Source organism: Jaculus jaculus, chromosome 1 (assembly GCF_020740685.1).
Source record: "Jaculus jaculus isolate mJacJac1 chromosome 1, mJacJac1.mat.Y.cur, whole genome shotgun sequence".
NCBI classification, from domain to species: Eukaryota; Metazoa; Chordata; class Mammalia; order Rodentia; family Dipodidae; genus Jaculus; species Jaculus jaculus.
Genome location: NC_059102.1, coordinates 272,810,920 through 272,832,275, shown reverse-complemented (window position 1 = coordinate 272,832,275; position 21,356 = coordinate 272,810,920). Strand labels below are relative to the sequence as shown.

At 40.8% G+C, this 21,356-nt stretch overlaps 1 protein-coding gene across 1 annotated transcript in view; it reads right to left on the bottom strand.

Moving 5' to 3' along the window:
* Glg1 (golgi glycoprotein 1) overlaps positions 1-21,356 on the bottom strand; it is a 124,332-nt gene that overhangs the window by 61,338 nt on the left and 41,638 nt on the right. The window contains exons 2-4 of the mRNA XM_045142114.1: positions 10,726-10,758; positions 7,767-7,853; positions 1,293-1,508 (exon numbers count right to left, since the gene is read on the bottom strand). Coding sequence (XP_044998049.1) covers positions 1,293-1,508; positions 7,767-7,853; positions 10,726-10,758 — 336 coding nt within the window. The remainder of the gene's footprint in view (positions 1-1,292; positions 1,509-7,766; positions 7,854-10,725; positions 10,759-21,356) is intronic.

Sequence of the window (21,356 nt, the reverse complement as noted above, 5' to 3'; positions counted from 1 at the left end):
GGGCATGGTATTGCACAGGTATAATCCCAGTACTTGGGAAGCTGAGGCCAGAGGGTCAGAGGTCCTAGATTAGAATAAAAATAAATAAAAATAAACGAAAGACAGAAGTAGAGCTGAGTGTATTGACTCACACTAAAATCTCAGCAGTGTGAGATAGGAGGATCACTGTGAGTTCCAGGCCAGTTTGTGTTAGACTGAGTCTCAGATCAGCCGGGGCTAGTGTGTAAACATGTCCCCCAATCCAGAGAGACACAAGTATTCACTGATAGTCCATGCAAACACTTTTATTTTGTTAACAAGTGATTTGGGGTCATTTCTAGAGTCATTAAAACTGGCCTTGGCTGTGTATGGTGGTACATGACTTTAATCCCAGGACTTGACAGGCAGAGATCAGGGCAGAGTTTGGAGGATCCCCTGGGACTACAGAGTGAGTTCCAGGTCAGCCTGAGCTAGAGTGAGGCCCTACTTTGAAAAAAAGAAAACATTCTCTCTCTGCTTTCTCAATGTGATCAGGCTCCTGCAGCCATGACTTCTCCAAGATGGACTATATATTATTTCTTTGTTTTTTTTTTCTTTTTGGTTTTTCAGGGTAGGGTCTCATTCTGGTCCAGGCTGACCTGGAATTAACTCTGTCATCTCAGGGTGGCCTTGAACTCATGGCAATCCTCCTACCTCTGCCTCCCGAGTGCTGGGATTAAAGGTGTGTGCCACCACGCCCGGCTCTATATTATTTCTTAAACTAAATATTTTATCAAAAAATGTGAAAAGTAGCTAATATAAATCCAACCCTCAAGCATTTTTTTTTAACAAACCCATGAAACGCATTTATAGGTCAGCTAGTCTTTGTAGGGAAATCTGGAGAATTTTCTTTGAATTTAAACTTTTATTTATATTATATTATATTATATTATATTATATTATATTATATTATATTATATTATATTATATTATATTATATATTTGCTTATTTGCAAGCGGGGGTGGGGTGAGGTATGAGAGAATGGGCATATCGGGGTCTATAGCCACTGCAAACAAACTCCAGACACATGTGCCACCTCGTGCATCTGGCTTTACATGGGTACTGAGGAATGGAGGAACCAAATCTGGGTTGTTAGGCTTTGTAGGCAAGCACCTTAATTGCTAGGACACCTCCCAGCCCCTGAATTTAATTTAAACCTAATTCTACTTCAAGGGGGAAAAAAAAAAATCACATTAATAATTTAAACTTTAAGATTACGTTAAGTCCTAAAATTTTCCAATGTGAGCTATACAAAGTTTTTTCTTTTTTTTACCTTTTCACCAAGTCGAATGCTACCACATTTCAGAATGTTGATGTCATTTTTGCAGTCATCCATGAAGCCACAAATTAATCGGTAATCACTGAAAATGATGGCTGTCATCTTGGTAATGTATTGGTGACATTGATACTCAGTAATGTTGCCTCGATGATCTACCAAGCAGGAAACCATATAACCTTTTCCAACTGGTTCATCAGCACATTCTTTAATCTGTTCAAAAGAGAGTGGATGCTTTAAAAAAGTATTTTGTATTCAGCAAGAAAGGTGAAACACAGCAAGGCATGATTGCATGCCTTTAATCTCAGCACAAGGGAGGCAGAGGTAGAACAAAATAAAAACACAACAAAAACCCACAACAATAACAAAAAAGCCAGGTGTGGTGGTGTACACTGCCTTTAATCCCAGCACTCGGGAAGCAGAGGCAGGAGTATCACTGTCAGTTTGAGGCCACCCTGAGACTACACAGTTAATTCCAGGTCAGCCTGAGTCAGAGACCCTACCATGAAAAAAACAAAACAAAATAAAGAAGAAAGAAGAAAGAAGGAAGAAGGAAGAAGGAAGAAGGAAGAAGGAAGAAGGAAGAAGGAAGAAGGAAGAAGGAAGAAGGAAGAAGGAAGAAGGAAGAAGGAAGAAGGAAGGAAAGGAAAGGAAAGGAAAGGAAAGGAAAGGAAAGGAAAGGAAAGGAAAGGAAAGGAAAGGAAAGGAAAGGAAAGGAAAGGAAAGGGAGAGAGAAAGAGAGAAAGAGAGAGAGAGAGAGAGAAAGAGAGAGAGAGAGAGAGAAAGAGAGAAAGAAAGAAAAAAAGAAAGAGAGGCGAAATATTGATTTTTCTGTTGGTTTCCTATCCCTTTACTTATGAAACAAAAGGGGAAATGTATATAAATATATTAATTTTGGTGTTTTTGTTTTTCGAGGTAGGGTCTCACTCTAGTCCAGGCTGTCCTGGAATTTGCTATGTAGTCTCAGGGTGGCCTCAAATTCATGGTGATACACCTATCTCTGCCATCCAGAGTGATGGGATTAAAGATGTACAAAACCATGCCCAGCCTAAATTTTCTTTTCTTTTTTTTTTTTTTTGGTTATGTTTTTGAGGTAGGATCTCACTCTAGTCCAGACTGACCTGGAATTCACTATATAGTCTCAGGCTGAACTCAAAGAAATCCTCCTACCCAGGCCTCCCAAGTGCTGGGATTAAAGATACTTTTGCTTCTTACTTATGTTTACTATCTTTTTTTTTTTTAATTTATTTATTTGAGAGCGACAGACACAGAGAGAAAGACAGATAGAGGGAGAGAGAGAGAATGGGCGCGCCAGGGCTTCCAGCCTCTGCAAACGAATTCCAGACGCGTGCGCCCCCTTGTGCATCTGGCTAACGTGGGACCTGGGGAACCGAGCCTTGAACTGGGGTCCTTAGGCTTCACAGGCAAGCACTTAACCGCTAAGCCATCTCTCCAGCCCTATGTTTACTATCTTATAACTCCCTTACCAAAAGGGAGGCCATAGGACCTATCATCTGTCTTCCATGAGGCAGGTATTTCCTATCTTTCTATATTACAGCTGACCATTAACTTCTCTGGCCCTTCTCATTTCACAGGCGTCTTGCCAATATCCTTCAGGAACAAATGGTGCCCAAAGAGGAAAAAAAAATGTTGACCTAAATAGGCCTTGCTGGATTGCCCCATTCAATTTAGCAATATATATGCAATGAAACCTAAATAAAAACCTAGGGGCTAGGGAGAAGGCTCAGAGGCTAAAGATGCTTGCTTGCAAAACTGCTGGGTTTGATTTCCCAGTACGAATGTAAAGCCAGATGCACGAGATGGCACATGCACCTAAGGTTTGTTTGCAAGAGGCCCTGACATGCCCACATTCTCTCTTGTAAATAAATAAAAACTATTTTTAGAAAAACATGAAAAGATTTGAGAGCTTCCAGCTGAACATTCAGAGGATTGTAGAAGATGGAGCACCTAAGGAAGGCCCTTTTCCCATACCTGGACTATGCATCTCCAACTGTATCCTTTCACATATCTTTTCTACTAGTTGGCAAATTTATTTCCCTGAGTGAGCCACTCAAGCAAGAGAGACTATGAGAACCTTGACTTGAATGGACTAGAAACATAAATAAAACTATCAGGGAGCCATATAATGTGATGAATACTTGTTATAGCATCACTCAGAAGGTTGGGGCAGAAGAATGAGTTTGAGGCCAGCCTCAGGCTGTATAGTAGAGCCCTGTATTAAAGGGAGGAATGGAAGCAGGGAGGTTACAAAACACCCTTCTACCCAGTAAACAATATGAGGATTCTGACTGAAATCTAAGTGAGGTGGGGCTAGTCTTAAAAGATTAAGCTTTAGGATGGACAGATGGCTTAATGGGTAAGATGCTTGCCTGCAAAGCCAAAGGACCCAGGTTCTAGTCACCAGTACCCATGTAAGCCAGATGCACAAGGTAGTGCATGCTTCTAGAGTTTGTTTACACTGGTTGGAGGCCCTGTCATACCAATTCTCTCTCTCTATCAATAAGTAAAATAAATTTAAAAAAAAAGGAAAACTGACAGAGAGCATGATGATACATGCCTTTAATCCCAGCACTTTGGAACCTGAGATAGAAGGGTCACTATAAATTCAAGGCTACAGAGTGAGTTCCAGGTCAGCATGGGCTAGCTGAGACCATGTTTCAAAATACAACACACACACAAACTGGAATATATCTTGAAGGGGCAAAGGAGCCAATTTGGTGCTATTAGAAAATCTGTCTGACAGAGGAGTGCTCAGTACTGTCTTATCTCTATCACACCTTCCAAGGCTCAGGGTCCATTGAGGAAGAGGTGGCAGAAAGAATGTAAGAGCCAAAGAAAGGGTAAGACTCCTTACAACATGCTCCCCTGCCAGACAAAAATGGCCTGGATACCCATGACTGTACAGTGCCTGACACTACCTACAGAAGACCATCATAATAGGAGGAAAAGGTCATGACATCAAAATAAAAGAGAGACTTGGGCTGGAGAAATGGCTTAGCGGTTAAGCGCTTGCCTGTGAAGCCTAAGGACCCTAGTTCGAGGCTCGATTCCCACGTTAGCTGAATGCAAAAGGGGGCGCATGCGTCTGGGGTTTGTTTGCAGTGGCTGGAGGCCCTGGCACGCCCATTCTCTCTCTATATCTGCCTCTTTCTCCATCTGTCGCTTTCAAATAAATAAATAAAAATAAGACCAAAATTTTAAAGAAACAAAAGAGACTGATTGAGAGGGGGAGGGGATATGATGAAGTGGAATTTCAAAGGGGAAAGTGGGGGTGGGAAGAATTACCATGGGATATTGTTTATAATCATTGAAGTTGTCAATAAAAAAATAATGAATATATAAACAAACAAAAACTGTCTCAGCTGGGGGTGGTGGCACACGCCTTTAATCCCAGCACTCTGGATGCAGAGGTAGGAGGATCACTGTAAGTTTGAGGTCACCCTGAGATTACATAGTGAATTCCAGTCATACTGGACTAAAGTGAGACCCTACCTGGAAAAAAAAAAGAAAAAAGAAAATCTGTCTGACATCAGACAAAAGCCAGGAAATATTCAGCTCAGTGACAGAAAGTAAAGTTGGTTTGCAGGTATTATTGTGATTTTTTTCCCCCTTTGAAGTAGAGTTCCAAAGCTTAAAAGAAAATAAGAAGAATGAAAGGATTCTGCAGGCAACTCTGTTCTTCATGGAATTTAACTTTCCTGATTCTAGTATAATCTCCCTGTAGGGAAAAGAAAGTATCCTTGTTACTTGGATCTTTTACAAAACCGTAAAACCGCAAAAGGCAACCAAGAAACATTGCTGCTCATACAATGTAATGAAAATACTCAAATGCAAGGAGTGCTTCAGAGTGAATATGTATATACTCTGAACTAAATTTTTATAAGGGCAATCAAATTGCTATGTACTTAATGCTAACCCAAAATAGAGCAAAGCAAGTGTGTGTGTGTGTATTTTAATGTGTATAAAAAACAACCTAGCAGGCTGGAGAGATGGCTTAGTGGTTAAAAGCTTATCTGTGAAGCCTAAGGACCCCAGTTCAAGGCTCTATTTATTCTCCAGGACCCTGTCTGGAATTTGTTTGCAGTGGCTGCAGGCCCTGGTGCGCCCATTCTCTCTATCTGCCTCTTTCTCTGTCTGTTGCTCTCAAATAAATAAAAAAAAATGAACAAAATAAAAAATTAAAAAAAAAACAACCTACTAAAAGTTGATAAGGGAGGCAAGAGGTAGGAAGATCGCCATGAGTTCAAGGCCTGAGCTAGAGTGAGACTCTACCTCAAAAAGCCAATAAATAAAACACACACACACACACACACACACACACACACACACACACACACGAGAAACATGGTTGGAATAGAAAACACTTGTAGTTTTAGTTTTATCATACAGTTAGAATATAAAAACATTTGTAGGGCTGGAGAGATGGCTTAGTAGTTAAGTACTTGCCTGTGAATCCTAATCCAGGTAAGGGGCTTGATTCCCCAGTACTCACGTAATCTAGATGCACAAGAGGGTGCATGCATCTGGACTTCATTTGAAGTGGCTGGGGGCCCTAATGTGCCCATTTTCTCTCACTCTCTGCCTCTTTCTCTGTCTCTCTCAAATAAACATTTGTAGTTCAGACCTAGAATCACTTCTTTGTTTGTATTCATTCTGTTATTAAGCAAACATCTCTCCTACGATTCCCCCCCGCCCACAGGTAGGGTCTCACTCTGATCCAGGCTGACCTGGAATTCACTATATAGTCTCAGGATGGCCTTGAACGCACGGTGATCCTCCTACCTCTGCATCCCAAGTGCTAGGATTAAAGGTGTGCACCATCACACCTGGCCTCTCCTTATATTTTAAGGTTAGAGGTTTAGTCACAAAGCCAGGTGAGGAAATTTAAGGTGTAGAATATTAAAGGTAGGAATTTTAAAAATCCCAAATTTCTAAAGATGTAATTATTCTGCTCTGAAGTCACACGGCAAATTTGAAGGGGTATGGTTTTAAAAGAATAAAAGCTATTTGATCCACGACTAGAAAGATTTTACCAGACCCTAAAGCGGTTTAACTGAGGAACACAGGCTGAGGGCTTACCTGGATAGAATAGGATCTTCCTTAAGAGCTCTAGTCAGCATAGTATAACTTGTGTCTTGAATAGTGTCTGTCTAGAGACAGATAACTGTGCTGCAAGACTTATGACTATACCTTTCAAGTTTATTCTTGTTCTGATTTATTTGCATGTGTATGTGCTTACAAAACACAGCTGCTTACAAAACCAAGCCAGATGTCTGCACCTCTTTTTACATCCAGTTTCCATGGGCAGTTAGGGAACTGAACCTAGGCTTTGTAAGGAAGTGCCTTTAACCACTGAGTCATCACCTCAGTTCTGATTTCCATACTTCAATACACAGAAATCCCTAGCCTTCCAGAGTTTCTATTATTGATTCAAAATATCCCAAAACAAGCCAGGCATGGTGGTGTATAACTTTAATCCCAGCCCTCTGGAGGCAGAGGTAGGAGAATCATCATGAATTTGAGGCCACCCTAGACTACATAGTGAATTCCAGGTCAGCCTGGGCTAGAGTGAAATCCTACCTTGAAAAATCAAAAAATAAATGAATTAATTAATGTAAGAAAATCCCCCAAAAGCAATTTTTCAAATACAACATTTTTCATTATTTTCCTACCCTAGCATCTGTATAGTGCTATACATGTTCATTAAGCTTCAATTAATATAAATTTATAATTACATAAACACTCAAACCTTTAAGCTTTTTTTTTTAAATTTTTTTGTTCATTTATATTTATTTATTTGAGAATGACAGAGAGAGAGCGAGAGAGAGAGAGAGAGAGAGAGAAAGAGACAGATAGAGAGAGAATGGGCGCGCCAGGGCTTCCAGCCACTGCAAACAAACTCCAGACGCGTGCGCCCCCTTATGCATCAGGCTAACGTGGGTCCTGGGGAATCGAGCCTCAAACCGGGGTCCTTAGACTTCACAGGCAAGTGTTTAACCGCTAAGCCATCTCTCCAGCCCAACTTTAAGTTTTTTAGCACTCCTATTATTTGAAGCATATGCCTCTGTGACTCAATAGATGCAACTGTAGAGAAAAATTGTTTAGGAAGGTTTATGTCTGCAGGGAGACCACTCTGATTTGCCTCGGGTATCATGAGGTTTGAGGGCAGCATTGATAACCGCAGCAGCTGTGCTAGATGTTTGGAGTCCAAAAGAATCTGATTTCTAACTGCATCAGTCAAGTGCATCCTACTATAAGTGTAGGAGAATGCTAACAACAACAACAACAACAAAAAGTCTAGTTATATACCTTTTCTATAACTCAACCAAGAGAGATGCAAATTCCAAGGTAATTAAAATAACTGAATCATTCTCTTAATGAGGGGGGCTGGTCGACAGATTTTATATTCTTTTCTAAATTACATTATTTACAAAATCTTTTATAGCTTACCTCTGATATGGTTGACTTGCAAACCTCTCTGGCCACAGATTCAAATTTGGGATCTGTCGTCAGGTTCAGCTTGTAATTCCATAGCAGCTAGGTTTAAGGAGAAAACAAAACAATAAATAAAACCTTCCACTTAGAATAGCAAAAGATTTATCATCAGTAGGTTACCATTGGTCACAAAAGCCAATTATACCACACCCAGCACTTATGCCATATATTTAAAATACACACACACACACACAGAGACATTTATTAGAGAGAAAGAGAGAATGGGCACACCAGGGCTTCTAGCTGCTGTAGATGAACTCCAGAGGCATGTGCCACCATGTGCATCTGACTTACATGGGATCTGGAGAATTAAACCTGAGTCCTTAAGTTTACAGGCAAGTGCCTTAACTGCTAAGCCATCTCTCCAGCCCCAGCCCCTAGTGCCTTTTTGTTTGTTTGATTTTCAAGGTAGGGTCTCACTCTAGCCCAGGCTGACCTAGAATTCACTATGTAGTCTCAGGGTGGCCTTGAACTCACAGTGATCCTCCTACCTCTGCCTCCTGTGTGCCGGGATTAAAGGCGTGTGCCACCATGCCTGGTCCTTGTGCCACATTTTAAGTCTGGCTTACTCGGTTACTTGGGAGTGTAACAGAGACAAGCATGCTTTGCAAACAAATGTCTTAAACTGCTGAGCCATCTTCCAGGTCACATTTTGGGTATTTGAAAGTCATTTGTGGCCAAGTATAGTTCTCATTTTTATTATAAGCAATGCTGCTGAGAAATTTAATTGATTTTTTATCCTTAAAAATTTTTTTTTGCCGGGCATGGTGGCACACACCTTTAATCTCAGCACGAGGGAGGTAAAGGTAGGAGTATCACCGTGAGTTCGAGGCCACTCTGAGACTACATAGTTAATTGCAGGTCAGCCAGGGCCAGAGACCCTACCTTGAAAAACAAAACAAAACAAAACAAAAAAATTATTATTTGCAATTAGAGGAGGGAGGATAGAGAGGCAGGCTGACAGACAGGACCTCTTGCCATGGCAAACACACTCCAGATATATGTGTCACTTTGTGCATCTGGCTTTGCATGGGTACTATAAAATCAACCAGGGCTTTCAGGCTTTATAAACCATACACATGCTTTTGGGTAGACATACATATTTCTGTTGAATAAATATCTAATATCTAAATGTGAAATGACTATGTAATATGTTTATGCTCAGCTTTAATAATGCCAAACAGCATAAAAGGCTTCTTGTTCTACATTCATACTGATAACTTGGTACTGACACTAACAGTCTTCAATTTTAGCTATTTTAGTGGTCCACGTAAGGGATCACTACCAAAGATGAACACTTTTTCAGTGTTTATGTTATTCAAATACCATCTGTGAGCTTTGAGACATGACTGGTAAAGCTTTTTTATCTTTATGTGTTTTGAAGTCTATTTCTTGTTTTATTTTTAATTTTTTATGAAAGATTTATTTATTTATTACAGAGAGAGAGAGAGAGAGAGAATAGCATGGCAGAGCCTCCAGCCACCATGTACATCTGGTTTATGTGGGACTTGGAGAATTGAACCTGGGTCCTTAGGCTATGCAGGCATGCGCCTTAATCACTAAGCCATCTCTCCACCCCTGAAGTCTATTTCTTTTATTCTTCTGTCTTTCTTTTATTACTCTGTTTGAGTTCCTGACATATTCTGGTGGGGCTTGATGAGATGACTCAGTGGTTCACACCTTTAATCCCAGCACTCAGGAGGCAAAGGTAGGAGGACGCCATGGGTTCAAGGCCACCCTGAGACTACAGAGTTAATTCTAGGTCAGCCTGGACCAGACTGAGACCAAAACCAAAAAAAAAAAAGCTTGCTTACAAAGCCTGCCAGCTATTTTGGCACAGTAATGAGAAAAGTAATATGGAGGTGGTGTGGACCTGTGGCCCTATTCACTACAAAAACACATAAATAAGCACTTTTAACCACTCAACCATCTCCCTATACTTGTTTGTATGTAAGGATTTTTACTAAATTCACCTGTTAAGCACTTGCTAATGGTTCTTTTAGATAATCAACTAAAACGATCATGTTATCTAAAAGTAATGAGAGTTTAGGGTTGTTTTGTTTTTCTGAGGTAGGGTCTCACTCTAGCTCAGGCTGACCTGGAATTTATTATGTAGTCTCAGGGTGGCCTTGAACTCACAGTGATCCTCCTACCTCTGCCTCTTGAATGCTAGGATTAAAGATGTGCACTACCATGCCCACCTCATATCATTCTTTTAATGTGCTATTATAGACAATAGATAATTAATGGAAGAGGTTAAAACACTAGTCTTAAAAAAAGTTGTTAACCTGATAAGCTGAGAACTCATTATTTTTATGTTAAATGTAATGAACAAAAACTTGAGAGTATACAAATATCATTGGACATATTCTGGTTTTTACAATGAAAGGTACTTACATCTTACCACAGCCCTTTCAAGGTTTATCAAGATTAAAAGAATAAAAAATAGGGCTGGAGAGATGGCTTAGTGGGGTTAAGGCACTTGCCTGCAAAAGCCAAAGGATCCAGGTTCAATTTCTGCAGGACCCACGTAAGCCAGATGCACAAGGGGACACACACATCTGGAGTTTGTTTGCAGCAGCTGGAGGCTCTGGTGTGCTCATTCTCATTCTCTTTCTCCCCCTATTTTTTCTCTCTCTTTCAAATAAATAAATAAAAATAATTTTTAAAATATTAAAAAAAAATTAAACCGATGTAGTGGCACACACCTTTAATCCCAGCACTTGGGAATTCACTACATAGTGAATTCCAGGTCAGTCTGAGCTAGAGTGAGACCCTAACGCAAAAAGACAACAATAAAATATTAAAAAAAAAAAAATACAACATAGCTTCCAGAACACAAGAAAAAGCACCCCCAAATTTGTCATCATATTTACAAAACACATATGGTGAGTTAGACAAAATTCATACTTACATGATTGCAATCTGAAGAAATTTCATTCTCAGGCTAGAAGGGGAAAAAAAAAGAAGTTTAAAAAACCAAACTAAAGGTAAACAACAACAACAAAAACCCAAGCCTCTCAAGTTTTTAAGCACTACCAGAAATATTCTATAGCAATAATACAATAGGAACAGAAGGACGCTTTCCTTTATATAGTACCTCCTAACTTTAAAACCTTAAGAGGCAATTAATACTATTTCTCTGCTTCAACACATTTCTACTAAACAACATTGGAATAAAGTGATATTCTTGAAATTCTGAGCATTGGAGAATATTAAAGATATAGTCAACATGTAAACTAACCTGTAATGAAATGATGTCAGGCTTATAGTACACAGAACCTATATTGGATAGTTAATGACTGACTTAATGGCTTGCTCTAATACAGTGGGATATTCCTGCCAACTTTTTTCACTCAATTTTCATGAATTTTCTAGACCACTTTTAATTTTGGTTTGTTTGGTTTTTGTTTGTTTGTTTGTTTGTTTTTCAAGGTAGGGTCTTGCTCTGGCCCAGGCTGACCTGGAATTCACTATTTAGTCTCAGGCTGGCCTTGAACTCACAGCAATTCTCCTACCTCTGCCTCACAAGTGCTGAGATTAAAGGCATGCGCCACCAGGCCCAACTCTAGACCACATTATTTATAGTTTTCTCTGGCCCCTTCTATGAATTGAGTGCACACTTTGCTCCACTGATGGAGAGTAGACCCAACATGAGCAGAAGCTTTAAATGTGTTTGGGAAATTTGACTTCTATTAATTACTGTAGTCCTGTCCTTTCCTGTGAGAACATGTTAGGTTGCCAGTAGTACAAGGAAAATGAGACCTATGAAATAGAACAGAATCCAACCTGCAAGACAGAGCAAAGCTATCCCAAATCATTTGCATAGCCATGGACAAGAAAAATAAGTATTTACCATTCAAATTTTGAGTGTTACAAAACAAAAAAGACTAAAATACCTGTCAAGAAAATAACAATCAGGGCTGAAGATGTGGCTTAGCAGTTAAGGCACTTGCCTGCAAAGCCACAGGATCCTGGTTCGATTCTCCAGGACCTATGTAAGACAGATGCACAAGGGTGCATACATCTGGTGTTCATTTGTAGTGGCTAGAGGCCCTGGCATGCCCATTCTCTCTCTCTGCCTTTCTCTGTCTTTAATCCCAGCACTGGGGAAACAGAGGTAGGAGGATCACTGTGAGTTCAAGGCCACCCTGAGATTACAGAGTTAATTCCAGGTCAGCCTGGCCAGAGTGAGACCCTACCTCAAAAAAACAAAACAAAACAAAAAAATAACAGGGCTGGAGGGATGGCTTAGCGGTTAATGCATTTGCCTGCAAAGCCAAAGGTCCCAGGTTCAATCCCCCAGGACCCACGTTAGCCAAATGCACAAGGGAGTGCACACGTCTGGAGTTTGTCTGCAGTGGATGGAGGTGCACCCATTCTCTCTTTCCTTCCCTCTTTCTCTGTCAAATAAATAAAAAAATAAGTCAAAATCTTTATCTGGTAAGAGTGAATTCTATTAGTATTCAGAGTATTGTACCTTATATGAAGGAATGACATAATCCACAAACACAAAAGAATTGCCTGTTTACAGATCTGTTTTTCAATACTTACTATCTTGATTTATAGCTAAGCCAGTCTTATATTTTCCATTACTTTTCTTTCTTTCTTTCTTTCTTTCTTTCTTTCTTTCTTTCTTTCTTTCCTTCCTTCCTTCCTTCCTTCCTTCCTTCCTTCCTTCCTTCCTCCCTTCTTCTTTCCTTCCTTCCTTCCTTCCTTCCTTCCTCCTTCCCTCCCTCCTTCCCTCCCTCCCTCCCTCCCTCCCTCCCTCCCTCCCTCCCTCTTTCTTTCTTTCTTTCTTTCTTTCTTTCTTTCTTTCTTTCTTTCTTTCTTTCTTTCTTTCTTTCTTTCTTTCTTTCTTTTTCTTTCCTTCTTTCTTCAAGGTAAGGTCTCATTCTAGTCCAGGCTAACCTGGAACTCACTATGTGGTTCCACATACCTCTGCTTCCCAAGTGCTGGGATTAAAGGAGTGTGCCACCATGCCCAGCTTTACTTTTCTTTTTAAATTTTTATTAAATTAATTATTTTGGTTTTCTGAGGCAGTAATCTCAGTGTGGTTGTGAATGGCAATCCTCCTCTCCTGAGTGCTGGGATTAAAGGTGTGCATACCAGGCTTGGACTTTTAATTTTTGTATCATGAATGCTACTATATGAACAAATTGTGTGTTCATCATATTGTCCTAGGGTTAGCCTCTTATGTCCCCTCTCCTTTGCCCCCATTTCACTGAGGGCTCTCCTCAGGGGATTACTGGTATTCACCATGGGGTCATGAATGTATCAGTCTGTCTGGGGGAGAGTGTGGCAGCAATGTCTCAGGATACTCCTCACCCTGTGGCTCTCACAATCTTTCCATCCCTCTTCCACAATGTTCTCTGAGCCTTAATGGATGTGTTATAGGTCAACTTTAGTGTTGAGCTCTCTGCAACCTCTAGATTTCTGCTTTCATGAATTTTGACCCGTAGATCAATGACAGAACAGTGAAGACAGAATATTTTTCTTTAAAAGGAGGAGGTACTGCTGGAGAGGTGGCTCTGCAGTTAAAGGTGCTTGCCTGCAAAAGTTGATGGCCCAGGTTCAATTTCCCACAGAAAAAGCCAGATGCACAAAGTGGTGTCCCTATGCATCAGTGGCAAGAGGCCCTGGTGTGCATTCTCTCCACCCCCCTCCACAAATAAATTAAAAAAAAAATAAGGGCAATATGATCCAGGTATTGTGGTGCACACCTTTAATTTCAGCAGAGGAAGAGATGAAAGATCCCCATGAGTTCAAGGCCACTCAGAGAATACATAGTGAATTCCAGGTCAGCCTGGGCTAGACAGAGCAAGACCCTATCCTGAAAAATAAACAAAAAACAAAACAAGGCAATATAGGGAGCTGTGGGATGGTTCACTGGGTAAGACCACTTGCCCTAACAGGCTTGAGGTCCTACTTTGCCCTGAGCTTAGTACCCCAGAAACAGTTGAGTGTTGCTAAGAATGCCTGTAGATGGGAGAATGACTGGAGCTTGCTGTTAATTCTTCACTCATGTGTGGCCTGTTCTTTACCATGTAATACCAATTCCTCACATTTTGCTGTATTTGTTGTTCAACAAGAATACACCACTGAATGCTGCAGGAACATGAGAAGCAGTGGATTTACTACTGGTTTAAATGAATTCAAGTTAAATTTCCTTCTTTCAGGATCTGCTCTAAAAATCAGATAGGCACTCTTGAGTAAACTCCAAGAGTCAATCTGTGTAATTCTAGGTAGGACACTACCCACATGGGCACTAACCTTTTAGAAAAGAATATACAAGGGCTGGAGAGAGGACTTAGTGGTTAAGATGCTTATCTGCAAAGCCTAAGGACCTGGGTTTGATTCTCCAGTACCCATGTAAAGCCAGGTACACAAGGTGAAGCATGTGTCTAGCTAGTTTGCAGTGGCTAGAGACTCTGGCGTGCCCATTCTCTCTCTCTCTCTCAAATAAATTGTGTGTGTGTGTGTGTGTGTGTTTATTTTGAGGTAGGGTCTCACTCTAGCCCAGGTTGAATTCACTATGTAGTCTCAGGGTGGCCTCAAACTCAGGCGATCCTCCTACCTCTGCCTCCTGAGAGCTGGGATTAAAGGCGTGTGTCACCCCACCTGGCTAAATAAAATGTTTTTAAAAAAGAACCTGATGGATTAAAAAAAAAAAAAGCCTGGTGTGGTGGCATATGCTCTTAATCCCAGTACTTGGGAGGTAGAGGTGGTAGGAGGATCACTATGAGTTTGAGGCTACCGTGAGACTGCATAGTGAATTCCAGGTCAGCATGTGCTACAGATCCTACTTTGGAAAACAAAAACTAACAACAAAAAAATACAAGAATATTCTAGTTGGACATGGTGGCTCATGCCAATAATCCCAGCACCCTGGAGACTAAGGTAGGAGATTACTATGAGTACAAGGCTACAAGGTTACAGACTGAGTTCCAAATCAGCCTGGGCTAAAGACCCTGCCTCAAAAACAAAAATAAACAGAGGTCTGGACAGATGGCTTAGTGATTAAGGCACTTGCGTGTAAAAATAAAGGAGTCGAGTTCAATTCCACAGGCCCAACATAAGCCAGATGCACAAAATGGCACATGTATCTGGAGTTCATATGCAGTGACTGGAGGTTCTGGTGCACCCATCCTCTCTATCTGCCTTTCTCCCTCATCTCTTTGTCAAATAAAAAAATAAAAATATTAAAACAAGAAACCAAAAAACAAAATAATGCTAAGTCAGGTGAGGTGATGCATGCCTTTAATCAAATAACTAAAAACAAAAAAAGGGTTAGAGATAAGGCTTAGTGGTTAAAGAGCTTGTCTGCAAAGCCAAAGGACCTAGGTTCTATTCCCCAGTATCCACATAAGCCAGATCCACGTTGTGCATCTGGAGTTCATTTACAGCACCTCGAAGCCCTGGTGTGCCCATTCATTCTCTCTCTATGCAAATAAATGAATAAATAAATAAATATACAAACATTTTAAAAAGAGAGACAAAACATGAATCCCAGCCAGGTGTGGTGGCACATAACTTTACTCCTAGCACCTAGGAGGCAGAGGTAGAAGGACTGATGCAAGTTTGAGGCCAGCCTGAAACTACATAATGAATTCCAGCTCAGCTTGGGCTAGAGCAAGACCCTACCTTGAAAAAGCAAAAACATGAATCCTCAACTCACCATGAATCAACGACTCATGAAACTGAATGAAGAGTTGGAGGTGGGACACCAATATATATATATATATATGTATATATGTGTATATATATATATATATATTGTTTGTTTCTTTGTTTGTTTTTGTTTTTGTTTTTCGAGGTAGGGTCTCACTCTGGTCCAGGCTGACCTGGAATTAACTCTGTAGTCTCATGGTGGCCTTGAACTCATGGCGATCCTCCTACCTCTGCCTCCTGAGTGCTGTGATTAAAAAGCGTGAACCACCACGCCTGGCATAAAGGGACACCAATATTTTAGAAACAGTTTATTATTAATTTGTTTATTTGACAAAGAGAGAGGGAGAGAATGGGTGCGCCAGGGACTCCAGCCACTGCATAGGATCCTGAGGAATCAAACCGTGTGTGTGTGTGTGTGTGTGTGTGTGTGTGTGTGTGCGTGTGTGTGTATTTTGTTGTTGTTTTGAGGTAGGGTCTCACTCTAGCCCAGGCTGACCTGGAATTCACTATGGAGTCTCAGGGTGGCCTCGAACTTACGGTGATCCTCCTACCTCTGCCTCCCAGAGCTGGGATTAAATGCGTGTGCCACCATGCCCAGCTCCAACACCAGTATTTTAAATAAGAAAAACAGAGAATGTATGGCCAAGGGATATCTAAGATGAGCCTTAAAAAGAAGACTATGCCTGGCTAGATGTTGCTTGTATCAATGTTGAAGCAGGTGAGGGCCAGTTATATATATGAGGCAGAGCATGGGGCACAGGAGGAACTAGAAAGGCATTTTCAATGCTGAGAGGCAGATACCTCAGGGAGAAAGTGAGGAATCCTATGCTTACCATTCTTAGACTTAACTATTTAGCATCTCCTGAATTTGTTGGTTAACTATACTTCTGTAAACATTATATAGTCACCTCTATAAGAACATGTTTAATTTTAAATAGGAGAAAAGGCACATAGGCAAGACTCCATAGACAAACTAGGGCCAATTTACCACTGATTTTTAGACAGCTGAATCTTAATTTTTTATTTATTTATTTTTAAATTTTGCTTATTTTAATTTATTTATTTGAGAGGGACAGACAGAGAGAGAAAGAGGCAGATAAGACAGTGAGAGAGAGAATGGGCGCGCCAGGGCCTCCAGCCACTGTGAACAGTGCGCCCCCTTGTGCATCTGGCTAATGTGGGTCCTGGGGAAATTAAGCCTCGAACCAGGGTCCTTAGGCTTCACAGGCAAGTGTTTAACCACTAAGCCATCTCTCCAGCCCTGAATCTTTATTTTTATTTATTTGTTTATTGGGGGGAGGTTGAGGTAGGGTCTCACTCTGGCCCAGGTTGACCTGGAATTCACTATGTAGTCTTAGGGTGGCCTCAAACTCATGGTAATCCTTCTACCTCTGCATCCTGAGTACTGTGATTAAAGGCATGCACCACCACACCCGGCTTCATCCTTAATTATTTTAATATTTTATTTTTATTTATTTATTTGAGAGAGAGAAAGAAAGAGGGAGAGGAAGAGAGGGGCTGTGGAGATGGTTTAGCAGTTAAGGTACTTGTCTGCAAAGCCAAAGTACTCAGGCTCAATTCCTCAGGACCCACATAAGCCAGATGCACAAAGTGGCACATGCAGGCCCTAGCTGGCATGCCAATTCTCTCTCCCCCTCCCCCCCTCTACACACACACACACACACACACACACACACACACACACTTTCTTTCAAATAAAAAAAGAGAGAATATGAATAGACGTGCCAGGGCCTCCAGCCACTGCAAATGAACACATGTGCCACCTTTTGCATCTGGCTTAAATGGGTCCTGGGGAATTGAAATGAGGTCCTTTGGCTTTGCACACAAGTGCCTTAACCACTAAGCCATCTCCCCTAAGCCTTTCTTTCTCTCTTTCCTTCCTTCTTTCTTTCTTTCTTTCTTTCTTTCTTTCTTTCTTTCTTTCTTTCTTTCTTTCTTTCTTTCTTTCTTTTATTGTCTTTTCTTTATGAGAGAGAGTGAGAGAGTGGGAGCGAGCACGTGGGAGAGAGAATTGAAGTGCCAGGGTCTGTAGCCACTGCAATCAAACTCCAGACATGTGTGCCATCTGTGTGCATGGACAATCTTATGCTCATGTGTCACCTTATGTGTGTGGCTTACGTGGGATCTGGGGAAACAAACCTGGGTCCTTAGGTTTCGCAGGCAAGCACCTCAACTGTTAAGCCACCTCTCCAGTACAGCTTCATCTTTAGAATAGACAACTCTGCTGAGAACACTTACTTCTCTTGTATCTTCAAATATTAATTCATTGGTGAAATTCTACTCTTTCTCTAAAACTATGAGAAGACCGTTGAAAATTATAGACTTTCAGGCTGGAGAAATGGCTCAGCCATTAAGCACTCGCCTATGAAGCCTAAGGACCTGGTTCGAGGCTTGATTTCCCAGGACCCACATTAGCCACATGTACAAGGGGGCGCAGATGTCTGGAGTTTGTTTGCAGTGGCTGGAAGCCCTGGTGCACTCACTTTCTCTCTCTCTGCCTCTTTTTCTCTCTGTCACTCTCAAATAAATAAAAATAAATAAAAAAATTTAAAGAAAATTATAGACTTCACAAATACACCAAAGTGAACTTTTATTGTCTATGTAAAACTTTTAACTTTCTTTCTTTCTCTCTTTACTTCTCTCTCTCTCTCTCTCTCTCTCTCTCTCTCTCTCTCTCTCTCTCTCTTTCTTTTTATTTATGAGGTAGGGTCTCACTCTAGCTCAGGCTGACCTGACACACTATGTAGTCTCAGGGTAGCCTCAAACTCTCTGCAATCCACATACCTCTGCTTCCTGAGAACTGTGATTAAAAGCTGCATCAACACACCCAGTTTCTATGTAATTTTTAAGATCAAAAGCAACACTGCATGCTGAAAACCTACAACAGGGGTAGTTATGAGCCCTGATTACATAGTGAATTCCAGGTCAGCCTGGACTATAGTGAACCATACCTCAGCACCCCCACACACAAAAAAGAAAGAAAAAGCAATCATAAAATTAAAATCTTAAAATTCATTTGGAAGCACAAGATGTCCCAGAGAGCCAAAACCACCCTGGGGTGAGATAGGATACAGTGGGAGATACCACCATACATAATTTCAAGCTGTGTTACAGAGCCACAGTAACAAAAACAGCAAAGTAATGCTATAAAAATGGACAGGTAGATAAATGGAACAGAACTGAAGATTCTGATATTAACCTGTAGGGTTAATGTTACTTTTGGTGTTGTTTTGTTTTTGTGTTTTGCAAAAATGGCCAAAAATGCTGGGGAAAAGACACCTTCTTTAACAAGAGGTGCTGGAGAAAAGTGGTTATGTACAACATGCAGAATGAAACTAGATCCTTATCTGTCATCCAGCAGGAAAATCAACTCTAAATGGATTAAAGACCTCCACATGTGACATGAAACTCTGAAAAGTGCTAGAGGAAAATGTAGGGAGAATTCTTCAAGATATAGGCATGGGTAAGATCTTTTTGAATAGGGCTTCAGTTGCCCAGGAAATCAGATTACAATCAATAAATGGAAACTGATGAAATTAAGCTTCTGTGCAGCAGAAGAAACAGTTTAGTGAGTAAACAGCCTACAAATGGGATAAATTCTTTGCTAGTTATATGAGGTGGTTTGATTCAGGTATCCCCCATAAACTTAAGGGTTCTGAATGCTAGGTTCCCAGATGATCGAGATTTGGGAATTAACACCTCTTGGAGGCAGTGTATTGTTGGGGCAGGCTTATCGGTGTTATAGCCAGTTCCCCTTGCCAGTGTTTGGCACACTCTCCTATTGCTATGGTCCACCTTATGTTGGCCAGAAGGTGATGTCCACCCTCTGCTCATGCCATCGTTTTCCCCTGCCATTGTGAAGCTTCCTTTCGAGCCTGCAAGCCAAAACAAACCTCTTTTTTCCAAAAGCTGCTCTTGGTTGAGTGATTTCTACCAGCAATGCTGACTGTAACACTATATAACTGAAAAAGGATTAATAGCTAGAATATACAGAGAACTCAAAAAGCTAGACATACAGCAGTCAGGAGGCCGAGGTAGAAGGATGTCTGTGAATTTGAGGCCAACCTGAGACCACATACTGAACTGCAGGTCAGCCTAGGCTAGAGTGAGACCCTACCTTGAGAAATCAAAAACACTAGACATAAAATGAACAGCCCCACCAAAAAACGGGCTGAAGAACTAAACAGAAAGGTAGGTGTGGTAGCTCATGTGTTTTAACCCCATCCAGTATTCCCAGTACTCAGAAGGCTGAGATCAGAGGAAGATCATTGTGTGCTTGAGCCAGCCTCATCTACAGTAGGTTCTAGGTCAGTCCGGGCTACTATGAGACCGCGCCTCAAAATAAAAGGTAGAAGTAGCAATATGACTGCCAAGTGGAAGCGCTGAAGCGACAGCCATGAGTGTGGGGGGTCCAAAATGGTGATTCTGAGCTCCAGGCATCCCTAGCTCATCCTGCTGGGGAAGGGATATTTGAAGCCAGCAGCTTCCAGCTTCCCAGGGACCATTTGGAGTTTGGTAAGACCTGCGAAGAATGTGCTCAAAGGGAAGGGATTCTGGGACATGCTGCTCTGCACCTGAAAAAATATCTGCTTTGTCTCAGTGGTAATTCTTTTGTTGAGAAAGAGAATTACCATTATGTCACCATATTAATAAAATGAGTAGACAGAGCTTATGATTCAGAACCAGAGAATGTAGAACCTGAAGAAGAAAGAAAAAAAAAAATGAAACCAGATGTGGCAGTGCACAGCTGTCATCCCAGCATGTATATGCAAGTTGGGAGTGGACAAATTCTCTTGACTAGTCCAGCTCTTCTGGCACTCCGCTGTTTAGCTCTCTTGATATTAACAAAAAAAAAAAAAAAAAATCTTGAGGGCTAGAGGGATAGGTTAGTGGTTAAGATGTTTGCCTGCAAAGGTTCGCTTCCCCAGGGCCCACTTTAGCCAGATGCACAAGGAAGCACACACATTTGGAGTTCATTTCCAGTGGCTGGATGGCACGGTGCGCCCATTCTCTCTCTCCCTCTCTGTCAAATAGATACATAAATAAAAATAAAATATTTTCTTAAAGATCTTGCTTGTGAATGAAAATATCTACATTTCAGAACAGCTCCATTTTGTTTAAAAAGTTCCACATAATCATAACTATCAATAATTACAGTCTCTTAGTGTAGCTAGCACACCTTAAATCTTTGTGGAATATGTCACTGAATTATATTTTAGATACAGAATAAGAGAAATAAGGATATTTGATTCCTTTGCTTTCCACATTTACCTGATATTTACTATATGGCTTATCATGACTTTGCTGTAGTATGTAAGAGAATAGTAGTAGGTACTAGAGGTCCTAATTCACGTATCCTAAACCAAATTCAAAAACAGTACGTCTGTTGCAGAATGTATCATACTTTTTTGTTTTTCCTTTTACTTTTCCTTAAACAATTTTTTTTGTAGCACATTATGACAATTTATATAACAAGAAGACAGGTCAAGGCCAGTAGGATGTGTTTTCCTTGTTTCTATAGAGGACCTATACTAAAAGTAACACAAACTATCTAAGATACATACTATATGGAGGCCAGGTTCTCTGAACCCTTATTCTTCTCTCTGCCTGATAGTGATATCCTTACATGCTATTGAGAAGATTATGCTAGGACACTACACTGTTTCTCAAAATGTGAGGGGACCTGAAAAGAGGATTCTTTAAAAGAAAAATTTATGTATTTTTTTATCAGAGACAGAGAGAGAAAGTGTGAACAGGTATACTAGGGCCTCTAGCCACTACAAATGAACTGCAGACACATGAGGCACACCACGTGCCATATGGATTACGTGGTACCTGGAGAATGGAATCCAG